The following is a 20,887-nucleotide window of genomic DNA, read 5'->3' on the forward strand; positions in this document are numbered from 1 at the left end:
ATCCTAATTTTTATTCCAAACAAGATTTCAGCACTAATTTCTGTTTTGACAAATACGATTTGACATAAGAACAGTGGGAGTCAAGACCTTTCATTTTTGATCCGGGTTTACATCGCGCTGATCTAAATTCCTCCCCCTTCTGCTGCTGCTTTTCAGTTGTAAACTCTGTTATTAAAGTTAGCAAAGAGCTGTTTGAAACCCCCTGTTCTGAAGCATTTAAACAGTCCTGCTGTACACAAGATTAATTCTGATATCTTCCTAATGGCTTGGGCTGCTCGTTTGAGGCGTTGGCACAATGCGGCTCTGTACGGATTTTGAAATGGCTTTGTTGGAAGTGAAGGATTTGGTTTCTGTTCACTGAGTAACTTCATAAAGGTTTCTTTGCCAAATGGCAGTTGCAGGCCCCCTGGGGCTGAGGGCATTAGGGATGAGATTCCCCAAGCTCTCCTCCTGCTGCAGGGCTCTGGCAGCTCAGGGTGGGCTTCCATCCATCCCTGGGGCAGACACAGGGGAACGTGGCTCCAAACAGGGGGAAACAGCACAAGGAATTTTCTTCTGAGAGGCTGGAATTGGGTGACCTTTAAGGCCCCTTTCCAACCCAAACCAGCCTGTGAAAGGATAATTTTATTGGAGCTAAACCCTGACATCAGGGAGTGCTGGGAAGCTGGTGGAGATCCTGGCGAGGAATGCTCCCCTCTCCTGCTGCTCAGGAATCCTTGCACCGTGTTCCCCTTTCCAAAGAAACTCAACTCCTCCTCATTCCTTGGACCCCAAAGCAAAGCTGGTGGGACAGGAGAGTCCAGCCTGTGGTTTTTGGGGGTCCTCATTCCCCGTGGCTCCCCAGGCACGGAGAGTGTGATGGATTCAGCTTTGGAAGGATCTCTCCTTCCTGAGGAAAAGGCTATTTCAGACCCCACTCAGAGCTACTTGGCTGCTGAAACATCACTTTTGTGGCTTTTTTTAAGGCTCTCAAGGGACAGACTTGCAGCTGGGAGCCCTTCAAGTCTCCTCTCTGGCCTGTGATGCTCCACATGGGCTATTTTGGGAAGAGGGGAGCGAGGGAAGGCAGCCTCTCTTTGGAAAATCAGACATTTGCTAAGCTCTGGGTGCTGGGTAAGTGCTGGCCTTAGGCCACTTGTTCAGGCAGGTGCAGGTGAGTCTGGACTTGGACACGTAGATCCCCACCCCAAGGATTTTCATTTGGGGCAGAATTTCTTCCTAGAGCCTGAGTCATCTCCCACCAAAAATTAAAAAAAAAAAAAAAAAAATAAAAAATTAAGAAAAGAAGAAACAAAACAAGGCAAAACCCCCTCAGAGCCACCAATGGCAGCTCCTCTCCACCCAGCACCTTTCCCCAGCATTATGGTAATTAAGCTAATGTTGATTAGCGCTCTCTGTGGCAGGGCTCAGGCTCCTGGGGTGGGTGGGAGCAGGAACAGAGCAGCCTTGTTGCCCACACTCCTCTCTCCATTCTTCTGCTGCACAAAAGAGCAAATACGGGGTGGCACAGACCCTCCTTCTGCTCGGGGAGAGATGAACCTTTGTGTGCTCCCATCAGCTGCTGCTTCTCCTCCCCTGCTCATCACTCAGGGGACAGCTCAGAGCAGGGGCCCTGTCACCAGAGCTGCTGTGGCATTCAGCTAGAAATGTCCCCAGAGTTCCCAGATTCCTGCCAAGGTCCCCGTTCTTCTCACTGCTCCTGGTGGGTTCCTTCCAGCTCAGCTGGGATTCTGTTCTCTCCTGGGATTGTGAGGAGCTGCTGCTGGAGCTGCTGTGGATCCTGGAGTCCCACCTGCCCTTTTGGGATCAGCAGAGTGACTCTGCCTCTCCCTGCTGAAGGTTTCCCCGCTCCAGCCAGTTTGGGGCAGGATCAGGAGGAGCTTTTCATAGCACACTTTGGTTTGTGGAGACAGGAAAGGTCTGAGGTTGGGGGTCCTGCTTAAAAGCCACTGCTCCCAGCCCTGGGTACTTCCAGGAGGGTTTCTGTCAAGGGTTTCTGTCAAGGGTTTCTGTCAAGGGTTTCTGTCAAGGGTTACTTGGTTCCTATTTCAGAACTCCCTCAGAGGAAGTACAGTCAGGCTGAAACCAGCAATTTCGAGCTGAGTGTGTCAGCAAGAGTCAGGAGTGACAGAGAGGGGTTTGATTTGGTTTGATTTGGTTTCGAGCCGCCTCCCCTTTGATTGCACCCCTCCCATCCTAATGTGCAGGTGTGGAGAGGTGCTGCTGGTGTGACAAACCCTGCAGGAGGTGTCACCACGCTGTGTCTGTGCTGGATCCGTGCTGGGATGTGCACACACGGAATTCTGACGGCTGCCCTTGCAGCTCAGTCCTGCTCTGATGAAAAAAGCTGAGCAGGAAGGAGGGAAGATGCTCCCCCAGCAAAGATGTCACAGGCTGGGGGTGTCTGGGTGTCCTGGCCAGGGGCAGACACAGCCAGCTCTGGTTTGTCCTGTGGAAGGAGCTGCCTTTTCATCCCTCTCCTGGGACTGCTGCCATGGGGAGGGTTCTGGTGGCACCAGGAAAAGTCACTGAGCTTTTACCGCTGCTTCAAAGCCGGTGCAGAAGAAAGGAAACACGGCCCAGCCCCTGGTCCAAAACACACAGCCCGAGGTTGTTCTGATGCAGAGGGTGAGGGAATATTTAAAACAAATGTTTAATGTGACACAAAGCAGCAGGGGAGCGAGGTTTGCCCTCCACGTTGTCAAACACAGGCAGGAGAGCTGAGCCACTCCAAGCAGAGAGCAGAGCATGTTCCCAATCCCCAGAGCAATTCACCCACTTAAAGGCCTGACATAAAAGGCTCTGTCAATTCCAGCAATATTTCTCACTTCAATTAATCATCCCAGAAAATGGTGAGCTTGTTGTCTCTTTGTCTCCATTTAGCTTGAGCAAATCCAACTTTCCTCATTGTCTCTCTGCAGATTATGAAAAGCTTTTGTTGATTATATCATCAAATTAAGCCGAGCCTGACAGTGTGATTTTCCTCTCAGAATATCACAGGCTGTGCCTCAGGTGCCACTGCCCTTCCTTCCCTGTTTGAAATGCTTTCCCTGCCTCCCCGCCACGTCTCGCCTTGCTAACAGGAAAGTGTATAAAAATCACATAATCATTAATATTGAAGAATCATTAGGGCTGATAAAAGCAGCGCTGCCTGGTGTTGTTTTTTCATGGGCAGTGCTTTGGCAAACATTGCAGGCCCACATCAGCCCTGCTGATTTTTAGAGCCCACCAGTTGCTGCAGTGACTGACTCCATCCATGGAGATGGCTCCAGTTAGATGAACATTTCCCAGGCCTGAGGGAATAAATGGATTTCTGGAGGCTGTTTCAGCTGCCTTCCCCCTCTCCCACAGCCCCTGCTTTTGATGCAGACAGCATCCAAAAGGCAGCAATCTGTAGTTGAGCAGTAAAGTCCTGCTTGGGTTTTTATTAAAGCAATGATGTGCTGGCTGGCTGAAAAGTGTCAAAACTGCAATCTTGTAGCATCAACAAAACAAGGCAGGATCCTTCCCCGGGGGAGAGGAATGCTGAGAGGAGGAAGGAGCCCGAAGGGGTGGATCTGAGGCTGCAGGGAAGATGCACATCAGCCCCTTTGTCCCTTGGTGAGAGAGCAGAGGTTGATGGCACACCATCCACCTTTGCCTCCCTCTCCCCTCCGCAGCACTGCATCCAGCTGGCTTTTCCTCTCTTGAGCAGAGCTGGAATTGAAGTAGCACCGGAGGAATCACAGAAATGCCAAACCCATCTGAGCGTGCAGGGAAAGGCTGGGGGAATTTGGGAGAGCAGCTGAAAGTCTGGGAGTGAGGAGGAGGAACCGACCTGAGCCAAGCAGAAATAAGTCCCAGGAAAACCCCTGGGCACAGCAGTGAGTGAGTCTGTGGAGAGGGAGGTGATGGGCACAGGGAGCTTCTGCTGCAGAAACAAAACCTGAACCTCATCCAAGGATCTCTCCTGGCAGAGATCCCCAAAGGCCTGCCAGGGGTGGGTGGGAATGTGGCTCGGCTGAGCAGAGTGTGTGTGGTGCTGCAGAGGCAGCTCAGGCCTGTGAGCCACCCCACACTGGAGCCCTGGATGAGAGGGGATGGTTCCAGACTGGAGCCCTGGATGAGAGGGGAAGGTTCCAGACTGGAGCCCTGGATGAGAGGGGAAGGTTCCAGACTGGAGCCCTGGTGCTGGGAAGGTTCCAGACTGGAGCCCTGGTGCTGGGAAGGTTCCAGACTGGAGCCCCCATGGGGGGTTTGTGTTGTTGGGTTGCCCAGGGCTGGGGTGGCCTCTGCAGAGCGTTGGCTCAGGATGAGTTCACAGCCCTGGCTGCCCCACAGCAGGAGGAGTTTTAGGGGCCCTGAGCAGAAATAACCCCATTTACACAAATGACACTGTTGGTCCAAATTCCTGGCTGGAATTTCCTTCAGCTGAGTGTGTCCCATTGCCATCTGCTGAGGAACAGGCAGTGTGCTCACAGGGATGTGCTGCTGGACAAGGGAAGGTCCCTAAATCACTGGGATCCTGCTCTCAGCCTCCAGGAGAGGCTGGGATTGTGTCTGTGCTGCTCATGGCATGGAACAGAAAGATTTGTGCCCCAGAAAACCAGCCCTGCATCAGGACAGCAGGATCAGCCGTGCCTTGGCTGCTCTTGCACAACACAATTCCTACAGTTCCATTCTCCCACGGGCTGTGCCTGGCAGGGGCTTGGAGAGAGGCTGAGGATGGGTTTGAGCCATGGCTGAGGCTGGAACTGCTGAGCCAGGACTGGAAACAAGGCCAAGGCTTGCAGCTGTGACCGGGGGCTTCAGGGGTGGACCCTGAGCTGTTCCTTTGGGGAGCTCTTCCAGAATTCAGAATTCTTTCAGGCCTTTGAAAACTGGGCCTCTCCCGTTTTGGGAGGCAGATCCCACCCAGACACCCCCAGCACGGGCAGCTCTGCCTGGCCCAGCCCCACAGGCTGACTCAGAGCTGTGGCTTCATCCCTCTGCTGTGTTTTTGCCACACAGGAGGCCTTCGAGGAGCAACTGTGATAGATGCCTTAGATACCCTCTACATCATGGAACTCGAGGAGGAATTCCAAGAAGCCAAGCAGTGGGTGGAGAAGAGCTTTGACTTGAATGTGGTGAGTCAGCTGCTGGGAATGTCTCCCTGTGTCACCTAAACTGCCAGTCCTGATCAGGCTTCCCCAGGAGTCCTCTGGGGAGGGAAACCATGAGCTCTGTGGGGGCACAAACCCCTCAGCTGATGGTTTTCTTTCCAAGGCCAAAGGGAACGTTGCAGTGATTCACCCCAATTTCATTTTCTGCTGGGGCCACCAGATCAGCCTCACCGTGTCTGGCTGCAAACAAGGATCGGTGTTTAGTGGTTCTGGTGTTTTGGTCTGGGTTTTGGAAACAGACACTCATTATTAGACACTCCAAGGAAGTTTTTCCTCATCAAAGAACAAGTTCTGTTTCATCTCAGGTAAATGTCTGCCTGTGATAACACAAGATTTCCTTATTAAATTAGATTAAAGTTGTAAACCCAGCTCCCCTTGTCTGGGCCCTGTGTTGGTGTCACTGCTGGGACTTTGTGACACCTCAGCAGCAGAGGGGGAGCACAGAGCGAGCCAGGCTTTGGAAGGAAGGGCATCACCTCTAAAAACAGCCAGAGGTGCTTCTCCCTGGGGCTCCTGGAGCTCTTCTGGACACGTGGGGCTGTGCTGTCCCTCCTCTGGCCCTGGCCATGCTCTGGAGCCAGCTCCTGCATTCCTCATGATGATGGGATCTCATCAGTGGCACAGGCACAGAATGTTAAACCAAAGTGCAACTCAAACTTTTATTTGTTTAATGCAAGTCTAGTTGTTGTGAGGAATGGTTCTCCCACGGGAACAATGCCTGCAGCTGCCTTTACAGAGAAGCATCATTTGGGAGGGCACCACTGGCATTCATGGATTCATAAAAGGCAGCCCACATCTGATAAATCTGGTGAATGGTCTCAGTCTGTTATTGAATCGATAAACAAGGGACAAAATCAACTGGGAGATAATTTATCTGGATTTCATAAAAGCTTTTAATCTTGGCCTGCAGAATAGATTGATCTGTAAAGACAGGAGTGAATGCTGTGGATTGATCTGTGGAGTCAGGGAGCGCAGCACGGGGAGGCAAGGGGGAAATTAGTTCAATATTGCCTCTGTACAAGGAGCTCTCCTAGTCCAGAGAGGCAAGACAGGGACTGCAAGACCCACCAGCTCTGCTTGAAACTGAGTGATCTGTCTGAAGTTGTGTCAGGGGAAGTTTAGGCTGGATTCTGGGCAAAGGTTTTTTCCCCCAGAGGCTGCTGGGCACGGCCCTGAGGCTGCCAGAGCTCCGGGAGCTCTTGGACAAAGCTGCCAGGGATGCCCAGGGTGGGATTTGGGGGTGTCTGGGCAGGGCAGGGTTGGGCTGGGTGATGCTGGTGGGTTCCTTCCAGCTCAGAGGATTCTGTGTTTGTGTGATGTGTCCTGCCTGACTCGTCACAGGTGATAAATGGGGCAGTCTGGGGGTTTGTCCCTGCAGAGCAAACAGAGCACTGGGAGATGGGCACAGGGCTGTCTCTCCTCTCCTCTCCTCTCCTCTCCTCTCCTCTCCTCTCCTCTCCTCTCCTCTCCTCTCCTCTCCTCTCCTCTCCTCTCCTCTCCTCTCCTCTCCTCTCCTCTCCTCTCCTCTCCTCTCCTCTCCTCTCCTCTCCTCCTCTCTCCTCCTCTCCTCTCCTCTCCTCTCCTCTCCTCTCCTCTCCTCTCCTCTCCTCTCCTCTCCTCTCCTCTCCTCTCCTCTCCTCTCCTCTCCTCTCCTCTCCTCTCCTCTCCTCTCCTCTCCTCTCCTCTCCTCTCCTCTCCTCTCCTCTCCTCTCCTCTCCTCTCCTCTCCTCTCCTCTCCTCTCCTCTCCTCTCCTCTCCTCTCCTCTCCTCTCCTCTCCTCTCCTCTCCTCTCCTCTCCTCTCCTCTCCTCTCCTCTCCTCTCCTCTCCTCTCCTCTCCTCTCCTCTCCTCTCCTCTCCTCTCCTCTCCTCTCCTCTCCTCTCCTCTCCTCTCCTCTCTCCTGCACTCAGGGCTGTGACTTTTTGTCTTTGCAGAACGGAGAAGCTTCCCTGTTCGAGGTGAACATCCGCTACATCGGAGGGCTCCTGGCCACTTACTACCTGACAGGAGAGGAGGTTTGTCCCCAGAGCCCCCAGGAAGGGCTGACAGGGCTCCCTCCCCAGCAGCTCTGCTCTGAGCATCAGACAATCCCCCCACCACAACAGGCTAAACCCGTCCTTTTTGTGAATATGGAAATGCCACTAATGTTCCTTTAATTAAGCCTCGAATAATTACCTTGCACACACCGTGCACGGCTCATTTGCCAGAGATCTCTCCTCCTGTGGGCAATTCCAGCAAGACACGTTTGCAGTTGGACACGTTGCTCCCTGGGGAAATGCCATTTGCAGAGGATCTTTGTCTTTGTACTTGTTCCTCTCTCTTCCAAGTCGGGTGAGATTTCATCAGACATCATCCCAGATCCTGCCTCGGGCTAAGGAGGGCGGCTGAGGAGGGGCAGGTGCTCCACACTCAGCTGAGCATCCCTCTGGAGCAGGAATTCCCGAGATGAAGAGGGTGTCACAGCCCCTGTGGTGGATGCTGCATCCCCCTGGAGCTCTGGCTGGAGCAGGAGGATCTCATTTCCCTTCCCTCCCTCCTCCCCAGCCTGGGGAGGCTGGGGCATAATGCCATAATCTGTTTGATAATGTGCCTGGGCTGGAATTTCACAGCTGGCTGTGGGGGGGATGAGGAGATTATTCCTTTAGCTGAAACTCTGGCTCAGGGGGAGTTTTGTGAGGACTGACCCTAACTGAGAGCTCAGCTCACCACAGAGGGTGGGATGGCTCCTGCATAGTGACACCATTGATCCAGGAGCAGCTCTCTTACTTCAGCTGCATTTGAAATGAGTTCCAGGAATTACTTTCCTCTGAGATTTTCCTCCAGGGAAAACTCTCAAAGACTCAGTGCCCCGGCTCAGAGTCTGTCTCAGTGACAACTTCAACAGGTTTCAGATCAACAGAGCAAAAAGAAACCACATTAAACCATAAAACTCCAGCAGTGACCTCTTGAAGTCCCACCAGCAGCTGATGTCACTTACCCAGTCAGCATCACTGGGCTGAAAGGCAAAAACCAGTCCCTGTTTCTTGCCTTCCCTTCTGAAGCAACCCCCTGTTCCCTTGTGAGAGTATCAAAGGTCTGAGAGCCCACAGGAGAGCTCAGGTTTCCTCAGTGCTGTATTTTTAGAGCAATAAATTCCTGCTTTCTGCGAGCCACCACCACAGGGCTAGAGGTAAAAGGCTTGTGCTTTATCTCCTAAGTCACTTAGAGGCTTCTCTTGATCAGGACTAATCTCTGCAGCCAAGATTAGTGCTTGTCTCAGTTTGTCCCAAAATAATTGTTTTGCAACCATAAGCTGCAATTTGTCTGGAAAGCCCAAAAGTGAGGCATTACCGATGGAAAAGGAGCAGCTTAGCCATGAAACCACGAATCCTCCTTGGCAAAGAGCTGCAAGGAGAAGATTCCTTGGAGATCACGGTTTTTACAACAGGACGTGACATGAGCTGGGCAAGCCCAGGCTGTAAATCTAACAGTGCTTCAGCCTAGAGAGATTTCTTCTGGTTTTAACTCAGTCCTTTCAGCTCCTCGTGTTCCCTGCCATCCTGGGAATGGGAAGAATTTGGAGAGCACTCTGGGGCAGCTCAGATCACAGGGTGCTGTTGTGAGCTGCTCTGGTCCAAGCTGAGGCTTTGGCAGGGGACTGGGTGCTGGTTTAGTGCAGATTTTAGAGGAAATTTAGAGATGCCAAAGTTCAGTGAGACTTTTGGCTCAGATTTTTTTGTGCATGGGGAACCAGGGCACAGCACACCTGGATCAGGGAGATCTCAGACTGCAGCACTTCCAGTGCTTTATAACAGCAAAAAGGGGAAGTGAGAGAATCCTGTGTGGTTCAATTCATCAAATATTTATCCTCTCTTTAACAGGTGTTCAAGAGCAAAGCTCTGGAACTTGGGGAGAAACTTCTGCCAGCCTTTAACACCCCCACTGGAATCCCACGTGGAGTCATCAACCTGGGCAGGCAAGGCACAAGTTCTCACCAGTATTTCCTTTAGTTCTGGGAGTTTGGGAAGGAGCAGGGGCAGCAGCAGCTCCTCAGAGCAGATTCCTCGAGGTCATTTGCTTTGCCTGCTCAGACCTTGGCACAGATTTCAGGTGACTCAGGTCAAACCCAGCTGTGTTTTATTAATTTGGGGCTGTCCACAGTTTCTTCCTCTGCTCCTGACAGGGCTCCCTGCTGCAAGAGCATTTTCCTCATTCTCATTTTCTTTGAAAGGTGATTTTGTAGTCTGCTCGTAGCATGGATTTGTGCACTGTGCCCAGCTGGATGCATGTGAATTTATCCAGGAAAAAATGGATTTAAAAATTTGGGAAAACTGGGAAAGAGAGTGGATGGGACTGGCTGACAGTTTTGGTGCTGGAAAAGGGGAATACAGCACACAGCCCTCAGCCAAGCTCTGTCCTTCCTTAGAGCCCCAGAATTCAGGCTGGTGATGTTCTCATGGCCAGGGGAGGCAGCTGAGTTCAATAAATCCCTGCAGAAGCTCTGGCAGCAAACAGAGGCAGAGCTGGGGCTGCCCTCCTTCTCCCCAGCTCTCCTGGCAGACAATTCCCTGCCAGCAAGGATTTGGATTTGCTGGTTCTGATGCCTCCAAACAAATCCTGCGGGTGAGAGCTGCGGGAAATGTGGGTTAACAAAGCTTTTCATCCTCACCTCTTGTGAAACTCTGAAAGTCATTATCCAGCCCTTAGCCCAAATCTCCTCCTTGGCTCTTTGGAAGCAAATGACTTCCAAATATTTGGCTCACGCTGCTTCGTTGCTCAAATATCTCTGTCACCCCTCAGTTGTCTGATGTGCTCCTGATCCTGGGGAAAATTGGAGCCACCAGCAGCCCTGTAATTGTCCTTTTTCACAGCACAGACATCCTGCTTCCTCTGTGGCTGATAAAGGCTCTGCATAGACTAACCTTTCACAGAAATGCCAAACCCTCCCCTGCCCTTTGTGAAGACAATTGGAGCAGCCTCTGTCTGCCCAGACATTCCCAAAATGTTTCGCTGGTGACCTTGAGTGAGAGCAGAGAAAATGGACAGAACACCGAGCCCATGGCCAGAGCTGCCTGGAGCTCTGGCTCGGGGATGGAGTGCCAGCTGGTTTTTAGGAGCAGGGATGGAGGGAGCTGCATCCCCAGCCTGAGCTGCTGCAGGAACAGATGAGCAGCCAAAGGCTGTGAACCCCAGGGGAAGGGAATCACTCAGTGTGCGAGCAGAGGAGGGCGAGGTGAGGCTGTGGGACCACGCTGACCCAAACATCAGGGCCAAAACAAAGCCCAGAAGAGTTTTGCAACAAGGAGTCCTCTCTCCAATTCTGCTTTTGCAAGGATGTGCTAACTCCAGAGGGACCTCACCATCCCAGAAGGAGGAGGAGAGTCCTGCCCCGTGTGTGGGCCTCCCTTGGTGGCAGCTTGAGGGGGTGGGTTAAGAAGGACACTCAGAAATTTGAAACCAAAAAAAACCCCCTGGCATGGAGTCAATTCTGCACATTCATTTTGGAGGGCCCAAGCACAGACAGCCCCCCCCAGCTCTTCCATAACCAGCTGCCTTTATCTCTTGCTGCCACCTTTTCCTCTGGGGTCCCCTCTCTGCTGCCGAGTTTCCCGTGGCCGCCTGCTTTCCCCTGGCTCTGTGTCCTCTCTCCCACAGCCTTCTTTCCATCCTGCTGCTCCAACTGCCACGTTTGCTGCCAGGGCCTGGAGTGCTCTGTGTGCTCCAGCTGCTGCTCTGTGACTGCTCTCCCTGGGCTGTGGCTCCTCTCCCTGGGCTGTGACTGCTCTCCCTGGGCTGTGACTGCTCTCCCTGGGCTGTGACTGCTCTCCCTGGGCTGTGGCTCCTCTCCCTGGGCTGTGGCTCCTCTCCCTGGGCTGTGACTGCTCTCCCTGGGCTGTGACTGCTCTCCCTGGGCTGTGACTGCTCTCCCTGGGCTGTGACTGCTCTCCCTGGGCTGTGACTGCTCTCCCTGGGCTGTGACTGCTCTCCCTGGGCTGTGGCTCCTCTCCCTGCTTTCCCTGCTCCTGCTTCCCTTCACATCTCCCTAAACCCTCTGTCCCTCCACATTTCCCCTCCTCTCCTGGCCTCTCTCATCACCTGGCACTGCTTTTGCAGCTCTGGATCCCCATGAGGGAAGGCAGTGATTCGACATTTCAGACCCACTTATCTGGGAGATAAAGGAGGTTCTGGGCACGTTCTTTTCCCTCCGAGGCCAAGGTCCTTTAAACAGCAGCTTCCTCTGAGCTGTTACAAATCAGAGCAGCTCCCAACGCCCAGTTTGTCCTGCCTGTGAGGCTGACAAAATGTTTTCCTGCAGGGGGTCACTGCAGGCTGCTCTCTAACCCAGGGACAGGTTGCAGATGGGCTCTGTTTCCTCCAGACCCCTCTCCAGCAGCTTTGCTGTGCTGTTTGACCCAAGGCTCAGGCTCCCAGCAGCAATCCCAGGCTGTGGTTTTCAGGTCCCTGGGACAGGCTTGTGATGATCTCAGTGACCCCACAGAGCTGCTGTGACAACAAACACGGCCCCACTTGGCTGCTGCAGCCCTGCTGAGCTGAGCTTTGTGAGTTTGAGTTTGAGCTGTGTTTGTTACAGCCTCCCTCCAGCACAGCAAAACAAGGCAAGGAATTGAGAATTACAGGTGGGAGAGCTCGGTGGGGCTGCTCATCTCTCCCAGATTGGTGCAGTGGGACATTAAAGCCACGCTCACCTGGCCAGGACCGGCTGCCAGAACCTCCCAGGGCTCCTGGGGTGTCCCCTGGATGTTCCCAAAGCAGAGCTGCTGCTGCTGCAGCCTCTGACACTCATTTGAGCAGTGTGAACATGTTGCTCATCTAATGTTTCTACAAACAGCTCGGGACCTGCCATGCTTTTCTCTCCATCACAGCCAGGGAAACTTCTATTTTTCTTCTTTTCATGCTCAGAAGGATCATTAATTTTAACCTCCTGTAAACAACAAACCCTTCTCCTCTCCCAGCCAAGTTTCCCGGCGCCATCTAGTGTCACCCCCACCCTTCCCTGTCCCTGGGAATTGTCACCTCCCCGGGATTTAACTGCAAGGAGATGGAAAACCGAAGCCACCACACCCACAGGGGTTACTTTGGGACCGAGTCCTTACACCCAACCCTACATCCTCCTGTCTGGAGGGTTCCAGAAGGATGTTTTATCCCGAAATATCTTTGTAGAGCTGTGCTCTTCCAAAGCTGTTTTTCAGCTGAGCTGTTTGGGAGGGATTCCTCTCCCACCAAAAAAAAAAAAAAACCAACAGAAAAGAGTTTTTTTAACACACAGCCCAATCCTAAAGAACATCAGGAAAATCACAGCTCCATCCCACTGGAACTGCTGCTGGAAATCTGTGTCCTAAATTCCTAAATCTGTGTTTTCCTGGCACTGAGGGCTCCCCTTTCTCTCCTTGCAGTGGCATGAGTTGGAGCTGGGGCTGGGCATCCGCTGGAAGCAGCATCTTGGCAGAATTTGGGACCTTGCACCTGGAATTCCTGCACCTCTCCGAGCTCTCTGGCAACCCAGTGTTTGCAGAAAAGGCAAGTAACCCCCAGTGGATTGGCTTTTTCATCCTCCTGGGGTGTTTTTCCCAGTTTGGGTGAAGTTTTACCCCAGAGAAGGGCACGGCCAAAGTGTGGATCCATCAGGTGGGTGCAGATCCCTCAGGAACAATCTCAGGTTGTTCCAGGCAGAATCCAAACTTTCCCCGTGAGCCCAGGGGATGTGGGGCTTGTCCAGAGTGCCACAGTGGGGTAAAAACAGACAGGATTGCCAAAAAAAACTCAAAAAAATGATTATTTTCCAGGATATGTCCTGTCAGCTGTGAAACAAGGAGGGAATTTGAAGGAGAGGCAGGAAAAAAAAACAGAGGAGGAAGAAGCTGGGAGAGCAAAGTGGAGCTAGGATGGAGTGGATGGAAAATAGTGAGAGTGGGATGAGCAAAGGAATGTCACAGAGGAGGGAAAAGCAGAGGGTGAAGGGAAACAGGAAACTCTGGGAAGATAAAGAGAGGCTGCTGATGTGAAATAAAGAGACAAGGCTGAGTTTCCTGAGGACAGGGATAATGACAAATTGCTCCCAGGGAGGAGGGAGCTGAGGAGAGGCCAGGAAAGGGAGCAGTGCTGTGGAGAGAAAATGTGTGAGGAAATAAAGGGGATGAAGGGAGGGGAGAGGTGAGGAAACACTGGAGATGCACTGCTCCAAAGCAGAATTTCATCTTTATTCTGGGTTCAATCCGTGGCATTTTGAGGCAGGGTCAAACCTCTGTCCCCAGCTGAAGAGATTTTCCTCTTCTCCTCCTAAGCCCGTGGAGGGAAAAGGGCAAAACCTTTCTGATGGACTCTCCTGGGATGATGTGTGCACAGCAAATGGATCACAGCCACTTGATCAGAGAGGGAAAATGTGGGGTGGTGTGGGCTCTAACAGCCCAGCCTGTGGGAAATTCCTGCAGAGGAGCAGATCAACTCGTGAACTCCCAGCTTGGGACTTGGGTGATTTTAGGAGGAATTAAAGTCCATCTGTGTCTTTTATTCAAACCTGTCATTAATATGCCAAGCTCCTAAACTCCAGTAAATATTATGGAGCCTGACAACTTCCTTGGAAGCACCGGCTTAAGCCTGTAGCCAGCTTTTGGCGTGCAAATTGTCTGATTTTGTAAAAGGTTTAGGGCAAATTAGCTGCTCTGTAGGTTATAATAGAATATTTATGCTGCATGGAATTTAACTGGGTCCCTTAAGGGAAAGGCCTATTGGATTTAATGGGGGTGAAACCAAGGGAGGCTTTAGAGAGTTAAGTGCTGGCTGTTCTGGGGTATTAAAGGAACTGTCTGTTGTTGAAATTAAAGGCCCCAATTCATCACGTTAAGTGACCACATGGTGAATTTAAGTGCTGTGTGAGTCACTCATCCCTGCCACTCCTTTCCCTTGAGATCATGGAAAAAAATCTCCCCTGGCATTGCTCACATCTCCCATTTCCACCCAGGTCCCCAATCACAGAATCAGGTTTGGGTTTGGAAGGAACCTTAAAGCTCATCCCACTCCACCCCTGCCATGGCAGGGACACCTTCCACTGTCCCAGGAGCTCCCAGCCCTGTCCAGCCTGGCCTTGGGCACTGCCAGGGATCCAGGGGCAGCCACAGCTGTGCCAGGGCCTGCCCACCCTCCCAGGGAGGAATTTCACCCCAGTATCCCATCTAAACCTGATCTCCTTCACCTTGAGGCCATTCCCCCTCATCCTGTCACTCCACACCCTTGGGAAAAGTCTCTCTCCACTTCCCTGTAGCCCCTTTAGGTATTGCAAGCACAAAGTCTGCCAGGATTGCTTCTGGGCCGTGGTAGAGAGCTGAACTGGGGCTTTGCAGAGTTCCCAGAACCATTTGTGAAACCCCACAGAGCTGGATAAAGATTGGGCTGAGCCCTAAAGCCTCTCCCTCCCCGAGCCGTGTCCTGATCCCGTTCCAGGCTGCTGAGCAGGGATCAGGGCAGGGATCAGGGCAGGGATCAGGGCAGGGAGTGGGGAGTGAGGGTTCAGCCCTGAGCCCAGCAGTCAGCCCAGCCTTGTCTCTCCTCTCTCCTCTCTCTCACAGGTGATGAACATCCGCAGGGTGCTCAGCAGAGTGGAGAAGCCGCAGGGCCTTTACCCCAACTTCCTGAGCCCGGTGACGGGGAGCTGGGTGCAGCGTAGGTATCACCCCACCTCCCCTCCTGCCTGCACCCTTCCAGCCTTCCCATCCCTCCCCAGGAAACAGCAGCAGCAGCTGGCAGAGCAGCCAGGCTGTGGCACACGAGACAGCCCAGCTTTGCAGGGTGCAGGGCAGGAATTGTGCACTTCCAGCTGCGTGTCCCAGCTCCAGAGAGAGAAGCAGGGGGTGATGGCACACGCTCCATCCCACAGCCACTGATCCTGCCGTCAGCACAGAGCCCCAGGGGGAGCACAGTGAGATTCCCCTGCATTCCAGGAACCACCTGGAGAGCCAGAGGGCTTGGAGGAGCCTCAGATCCCCCTCAGATCCCCCTCAGATCCAGGGATGAATTCTCCTGTGCATGGTTCCTGTTACCATGGTACCTTTGCAGAGAGCCATTTGGGAAGGAAGGAGGAGATGAGGTTTTCTTCTCTCCTGTTGGGAGCCCAGCAGCAGAGATGTGGCACTGGAAAGATGCTGCTCTGCTGGGCAAGGGGAGCAATAATCAGGGAAGGTCTGGGAGACAGCAGGGGAATTCTGGAAGCACACAGGGAAAAGGCTGTGCCCCTCCTCTCAGAAGTTTGTCCTGTGGTGGGAGCAGGAGGTGGCACTTCTGCAGCTCTGACCTCTAAACCTCCACTTTCTGCTCTGTTATTGATCTGCTGGTTTTGGCTGCTGGATTTGATGTTGTCAAAGAAAAGTCTCTTTCTGCAGAGACTGGTTTGAGCCTGTCAGTGGGTGACATTTATTATCCAGGCAGGTTACTCTGAGCCCTTGCATTACCTGGTGTCCCCATGCTTTGTTGCACTTTTTGCTGGGCTGGATCTCTGCAGACCTTTCCCACTGCTGCTTTTATGGCTCTGGTGGCAACAGGCAGGGCCAGAGCTCTGGCTGTGAGCAATCCCTGACCTTTCACTGGCAGGGCTGCTCCCAGCAAGGTGTCTGGGATGGTCACAGTTGTGCCATTAAACCAGAGCTGCCCTTTGCTGCTGTGAGGAAGCCCTCATCTCTTCTGCCACCAACTTAATTCTGTTTTCTGTCTGCAGATTTCACTGCATTGCCCTGAACTTGCTGATGGAAAGAGAGGCCTGTTGGTGCTTTTAAGAGCACATTAAAAGCAGCCTCTGATTGTTTGTGTTGGGACAGGCAGGTTCCTGCCAAAGGAAATTTCCCGGCTCCAGACAGACTTTCACAGGCTGTTTGTGGCAGTTGCTCAGGATCTGACCTTGGGAAATGACTCCATATCCCAGGGAGGGAGAAGAGTGATCAGCCCCTTGTGCATTTCCAGTGCTGCTGGGGAGAAACAGATGAGGACCAGAGCAGGGAGGCATCTGCAGCCTCCTCCCCAGAGGGGCCAGGCCCTCATTTTCTCTCTTGCCATTAAAGCTCTTTGCAGGAAGCTGTTTTCCTTGAAATTGCTGTGATTTTCTTAAAAGGTGTATCTTTGACCTGGCTGAATGAGTGGATGCTGTAAATGAGGAGTGCAGTTGTTACCTCTGGGAAATGGAAGCCCAGTCCCCTGCTGAAGGCAGGGATTTATTTATTTATGCAGAGTGCCTGGGAAGCAAACGCTGCCAGGGCTGCTGCCATATGGAAAGCAATTATATACCAGGCCTGCAGCTTTGGTGAGTTTATGAATGACACACTCAGGATCACAGAGCTGCTCTTTAAAGGCAGGCTGTGCTTGCAAATCCTCTGCCCTCTCTCCTCGCACGGAGGCCGGGTGTTTAATCTCATTGTTTTGCTAGGGATTATTCCCTGGATCATTGGACACAGTGTGTCAGGGATGTTTGCTCTTCAGGTCAGGAAAATGATGCATGGCTGTTGGTTTCTGCTGCTGGGAGGATTCAGCATTTGGAATAAGCCTCGGGACTTTTATCTGTGTACAAGGAGAGGGGAAACAAAAATCTGAGCGGCTCTGAACATGTGCTTAGCTGGGAAATGAGGGCCAGGGGTGGACACTGTTAATTAACAGGGATGGCTCAGTCCAGGGAGGGTAATTTGTCTTGCTCTCCTAAAAATGGGAGTGCTTGACTGCTTTAAAGAGTGAGAACGCTGCTGTTCCCCCTGAGGCGCAGTTTGGAGCTGTAAAGCCATGCAGCAGCTCCCCCCAGGCTCAAACCTGCAGCTGTCAGGCCCATTTCACACTGCAATTCCTCAGCACCTCCTGGAAGGTCAGAGCAGGGGCTGCTCTTCAGCAGACAGCCTCAGAAATTTGATTTCTGCAGAGGAAAATATGCAGTGCACATCCCTGTACCTGACTTTATCATTTTAATGTGCCAGCAACCCCCCAGCCTTCCCCAGGGCTCCGAGTCCCTCCGTGAGCCAGGAATACAAATGGCACAGCCAGGAGTGTCTCCACAGCCCCTTGCTGGCAGCTCTGTGGGATCCAAACACCTCTCCTTCCTTTCCTGAGGCAGGGAGACAGCTCCCAGGGGCTCCATCCAGATGGAAATCTATCAATTCCCACCCCTGCTTTTGGTTTATGAGGGTGGATTTATGATGATGGCTCCATAAACAGGAAGCATCTTCACGCAGAATAAATAACTTGTAAAATAAGGCCTCTGAATGGTTCTGGTAAGGGATACTAATGCTCTGGAAAATGACAGAACATTTTTCTCCTGATTGCACTTTCCACCTTTCTTGCTTTCTGAAAAGCAAATGCTGCAAGCTCTCCCCAGGAAGCTGGGAAGAGGAAGGAGAGAACAAGGGCATTAAATAGGACGTGGTTGTTTCTCCTTTGTAAAACAGCTGCTCATTGTGTATCATGAACCTGAAGCTCTCTCCTGGCTTTCCCACCACAGACCACGTCTCCATCGGGGGGCTCGGGGACAGCTTTTATGAATATCTCATCAAATCCTGGCTGATGTCAGACAAGAAAGACTCTGAAGCTAAAAAGATGTACGACGATGCCTTGGAGGTGAGGAGCCAGGTGCTGCTCTGTGGTTTTTGGGAAGGATGTGGTTCATAAGAAGGTTTCAGACCTTCAGAATAAATCTGTGGGTTTCCTTGGTACCCACTCCTGTCACTAAAGTAACGCTGAAAAAGTTTTACTTACTGTCCACTCTCTTAAAACCCTGATTTTCAACCCTGATTTTCATCCCTGATTTTCAACCCTGATTTTCATCCCTTCAGGCAATAGAAAAACATTTGGTGAAAAAATCTGCAGGAGGCTTGACCTACATCGCTGAGTGGAGGGGTGGCATCCTGGACCACAAGATGGGCCACTTGGCCTGCTTCTCTGGGGGCATGATTGCCCTGGGGGCCGAGCACGCTGCAGAGGAGAGGAGGCAGAGGCACATGGAGCTGGCAGCAGAGATCACCAGCACCTGCCACGAGTCCTACACACGCTCAGGTAACCGGGGACACCGGGGCTCTCCCTGCTGTGCCTTCCCTGGGATGTGTGGAAGGGACAGAGGGACAGGCAGCTGTGAGCTGCTGGGGCAGAGCTGGGAATGGACCTGGGGCTCAGTCCTGTCCTTCCACATCCCTCTGCCCCCAGGAGAGGAGGATTAGCAGGGGTTAACTGCAGAGTGTCCCTTTATGGAGCTGAGAAGCCCAGCAGGGCACTGCTGGAGCCCTGCAGCTGAGAGAGGGGAGCAGGAAAATGGAATTCCTGAGCTTCTCCAACTCTCTGAGTCTTCGTTTCACAAGCTCAGGACAATTTCTTTCACCACCCAGAGCTGTGGAGGGCACTGAGGGGCTGGGTTGGTTCTCTGCCTGCAGGAGCTGCTCAGGACACCCCTCCTTTCTTTGTAGCTTTCTCTGCAGCTGAGGCAGCTCTCCAGGACCTTGTCAGGCCCAGGTCTGTCCACAGCTGCATCCAGGGATTGTTCCACACCTTCCCCACACCAGCCAGCCCAGTTTGGTGCCCAGCATGTTTGCCCAATACACTCCAAGCTAACCTGAAATGATGTTTGCAAATAACTCTTTTTGCCCCCCCTGCAGCTCTCACAGAACTAAACCATCTGAACTAACAACCCCGTGGCTGTGAGTGCCTGGAGCCAATTTTCACCATCAGCACAGAGAGGACAGCAAGCTGCCCATGCTGCTCCAGCTCTGGTAGCTCAGCAGAGAGTGGCCCCCAGCTCCCAGCAAACACTGCAGGGCCCAGGGAAGGTCTGCAGAGTCATCAGAGGGAGATCATGAAGCACAGCACCAGGGCAGACACAGCCAGGGGCATGGTCACAGAATTATGGAGTGGTTTGGGTTGGAAGGGACCTTAAAATCCATCCCAATCCACCCCCTGCCTTGGGCAGGGATGCGTTCCACTGTCCCAGGCTGCTCCCAGCCCCATCCAGCCTGGCCTTGGGCACTGCCAGGGATCCAGGGGCAGCCACAGCTGCTCTGGGCAACCTCATGAACAAGGTGGTGTCGAAAGCAGGGATCTGAATGCTGGATAATGCTCACAAGAGACAGATTCTTCACCAAAGACCAACACACTCCTGATGTTCTGTTCGTAAAAGCAGTGCTGTTGGCTGAGCCCTTCCCATCATCCCAACCCCTTCTCTCCAAAGGCAGAAGAAAAGGTTTAACAAAGCCTTAGCTAAACACTGGCATCCTGAGCAGCATGAAAGCACCTGGCTGGTGCCTCTGCTTGTGCTGCCCTCCCAGTGACAGTTTGTGTGTGTGTGCTTCTCCCCAGACACCAAGCTGGGCCCCGAGGCGTTCCGCTTCGACGCGGGGAGCGAGGCCATGGCCACGCGGCTCAGCGAGCGCTACTACATCCTGCGGCCCGAGGTGGTGGAGAGCTACATGTACCTCTGGAGGCTCACCCACGACCCCAAGTACAGGCACTGGGGCTGGGAGGTGGTGCAGGTAAGGCTGCAGAGGCCACGGGGCTCTGGGTCGCTGCATTCCTATGAAAATCTTCGTTTGGGTCAGTGGAAGGAGCGGGAATTATTTCAATTGTGCTGAACACTGAGATATGTGAGAAATGCTCAAGGTCAGGTTGTGTGGGGTTCTGAGAAGCTTGGGCTAGTGGAAGGTGAACCTGTCCATGGAACTGGCTGATTTTTAAGGTTCCTTTCAACCCAAATTGTTCTCAAACCCACGAGCAACGGGGCAGGAATACTCAGAGTGCCTCAGTTCAGTGTGTTCTCCCCACTGTGGATGCCAGCAGCCCATCAGGCAGCTCAGGTGTTCCATCGGAGCCAGGCTGATTCCCAGAGTGTGGAGAAACCCTGCTCTCCTCAGGGAGGGACAGGAGCTGCGTTTGGGATGCAGCCCATGGTGCTGGATGGGGGTTGCTGAGCTTTGTGTTCCTGCCCCAGGCCCTGGAGAAGCACTGCAGGGTGGAAGCTGGCTTCTCTGGCATCCGAGACGTTTACACCACCACGCCCAGCCACGACAACATGCAGCAGAGCTTCTTCCTCGCAGAGACTCTGAAGTAAGTCTGGGCTCACAGGGGCCTCCCTGAGCAGCACAATTCCTGCAGCAGCTGCTTCACGGGCCCCAGATAATAACGGGGAAGTCTTCTCTCCCGGGGGAGGTGTCCCTGCCCAGGGCAGGCAGAGGAGCTTTCAGGATCTTTCCAACCCAAGCCATTCTGGGGGGAAACTGGGAAAGTTTTGGGAAGCTTTGGGAGTTTCCTGCTGCAGAGCCTCTGCTGCCGTTGGCTCCCTGGAGGTTCCTGCTGGGTTTGAAGGGCTCTGCTGTGATCCAGAGCTGGGTGAAGTGGGAAGGGTGGGGATTTTCCAGGGAGCTGGGAATGTGTCACGCCTACAGAGGCAGCAGCCCCACCACATCCTGGCCTGGAGTCCCTGCTGAGCTCCTGTAACCCCTCCTGTCCCTCTCCTGTGGCTGCAGGTACCTCTATCTTCTGTTCTGTGAAGATGACGTGCTGTCCCTGGAGGACTGGGTGTTCAACACCGAGGCTCATCCCCTGCCCATCAACCACACGGACTTTAAAGCAGCGGCGCAGCCCTGAGGCCCCTGCCCAGCCCCTGCTCCCCCAGCCTGGGCAGACTCTGCTTTTCCTTTCCATTGAAGGAATTCCTCTTGTTCCTGAAATGGTATTTGGGGGCACTAGTCCAATTCGGGACAGTATTTTCTTGGGAAGATGAACCATGACTAAGCACCTTCTTTT

The 20,887-nt window shown here is 53.0% G+C and overlaps 1 protein-coding gene across 1 annotated transcript in view; it reads left to right on the forward strand.

Annotated features, from left to right (window-relative positions):
- Window positions 1–20,866, forward strand: part of MAN1C1 (mannosidase alpha class 1C member 1) — a 56,615-nt gene extending 35,749 nt beyond the window's left edge. Inside the window, exons 4-13 of the mRNA XM_005529702.3 lie at window positions 4,990–5,105; window positions 7,075–7,155; window positions 9,001–9,095; window positions 12,535–12,658; window positions 14,704–14,797; window positions 17,604–17,719; window positions 17,935–18,154; window positions 19,445–19,617; window positions 20,073–20,188; window positions 20,608–20,866. Of these exons, the coding sequence (XP_005529759.3) occupies window positions 4,990–5,105; window positions 7,075–7,155; window positions 9,001–9,095; window positions 12,535–12,658; window positions 14,704–14,797; window positions 17,604–17,719; window positions 17,935–18,154; window positions 19,445–19,617; window positions 20,073–20,188; window positions 20,608–20,728 (1,256 nt within the window). The 3' untranslated portion in view covers window positions 20,729–20,866. The remainder of the gene's footprint in view (window positions 1–4,989; window positions 5,106–7,074; window positions 7,156–9,000; window positions 9,096–12,534; window positions 12,659–14,703; window positions 14,798–17,603; window positions 17,720–17,934; window positions 18,155–19,444; window positions 19,618–20,072; window positions 20,189–20,607) is intronic.
- Window positions 20,867–20,887: the final 21 nt, after the last annotated feature.

The sequence above is a fragment of the Pseudopodoces humilis genome, chromosome 27 (genome assembly GCF_049639895.1).
Source record: "Pseudopodoces humilis isolate 2021_Gansu_Grassland_sample_001 chromosome 27, ASM4963989v1, whole genome shotgun sequence".
Lineage (NCBI taxonomy): Eukaryota > Metazoa > Chordata > Aves > Passeriformes > Paridae > Pseudopodoces > Pseudopodoces humilis.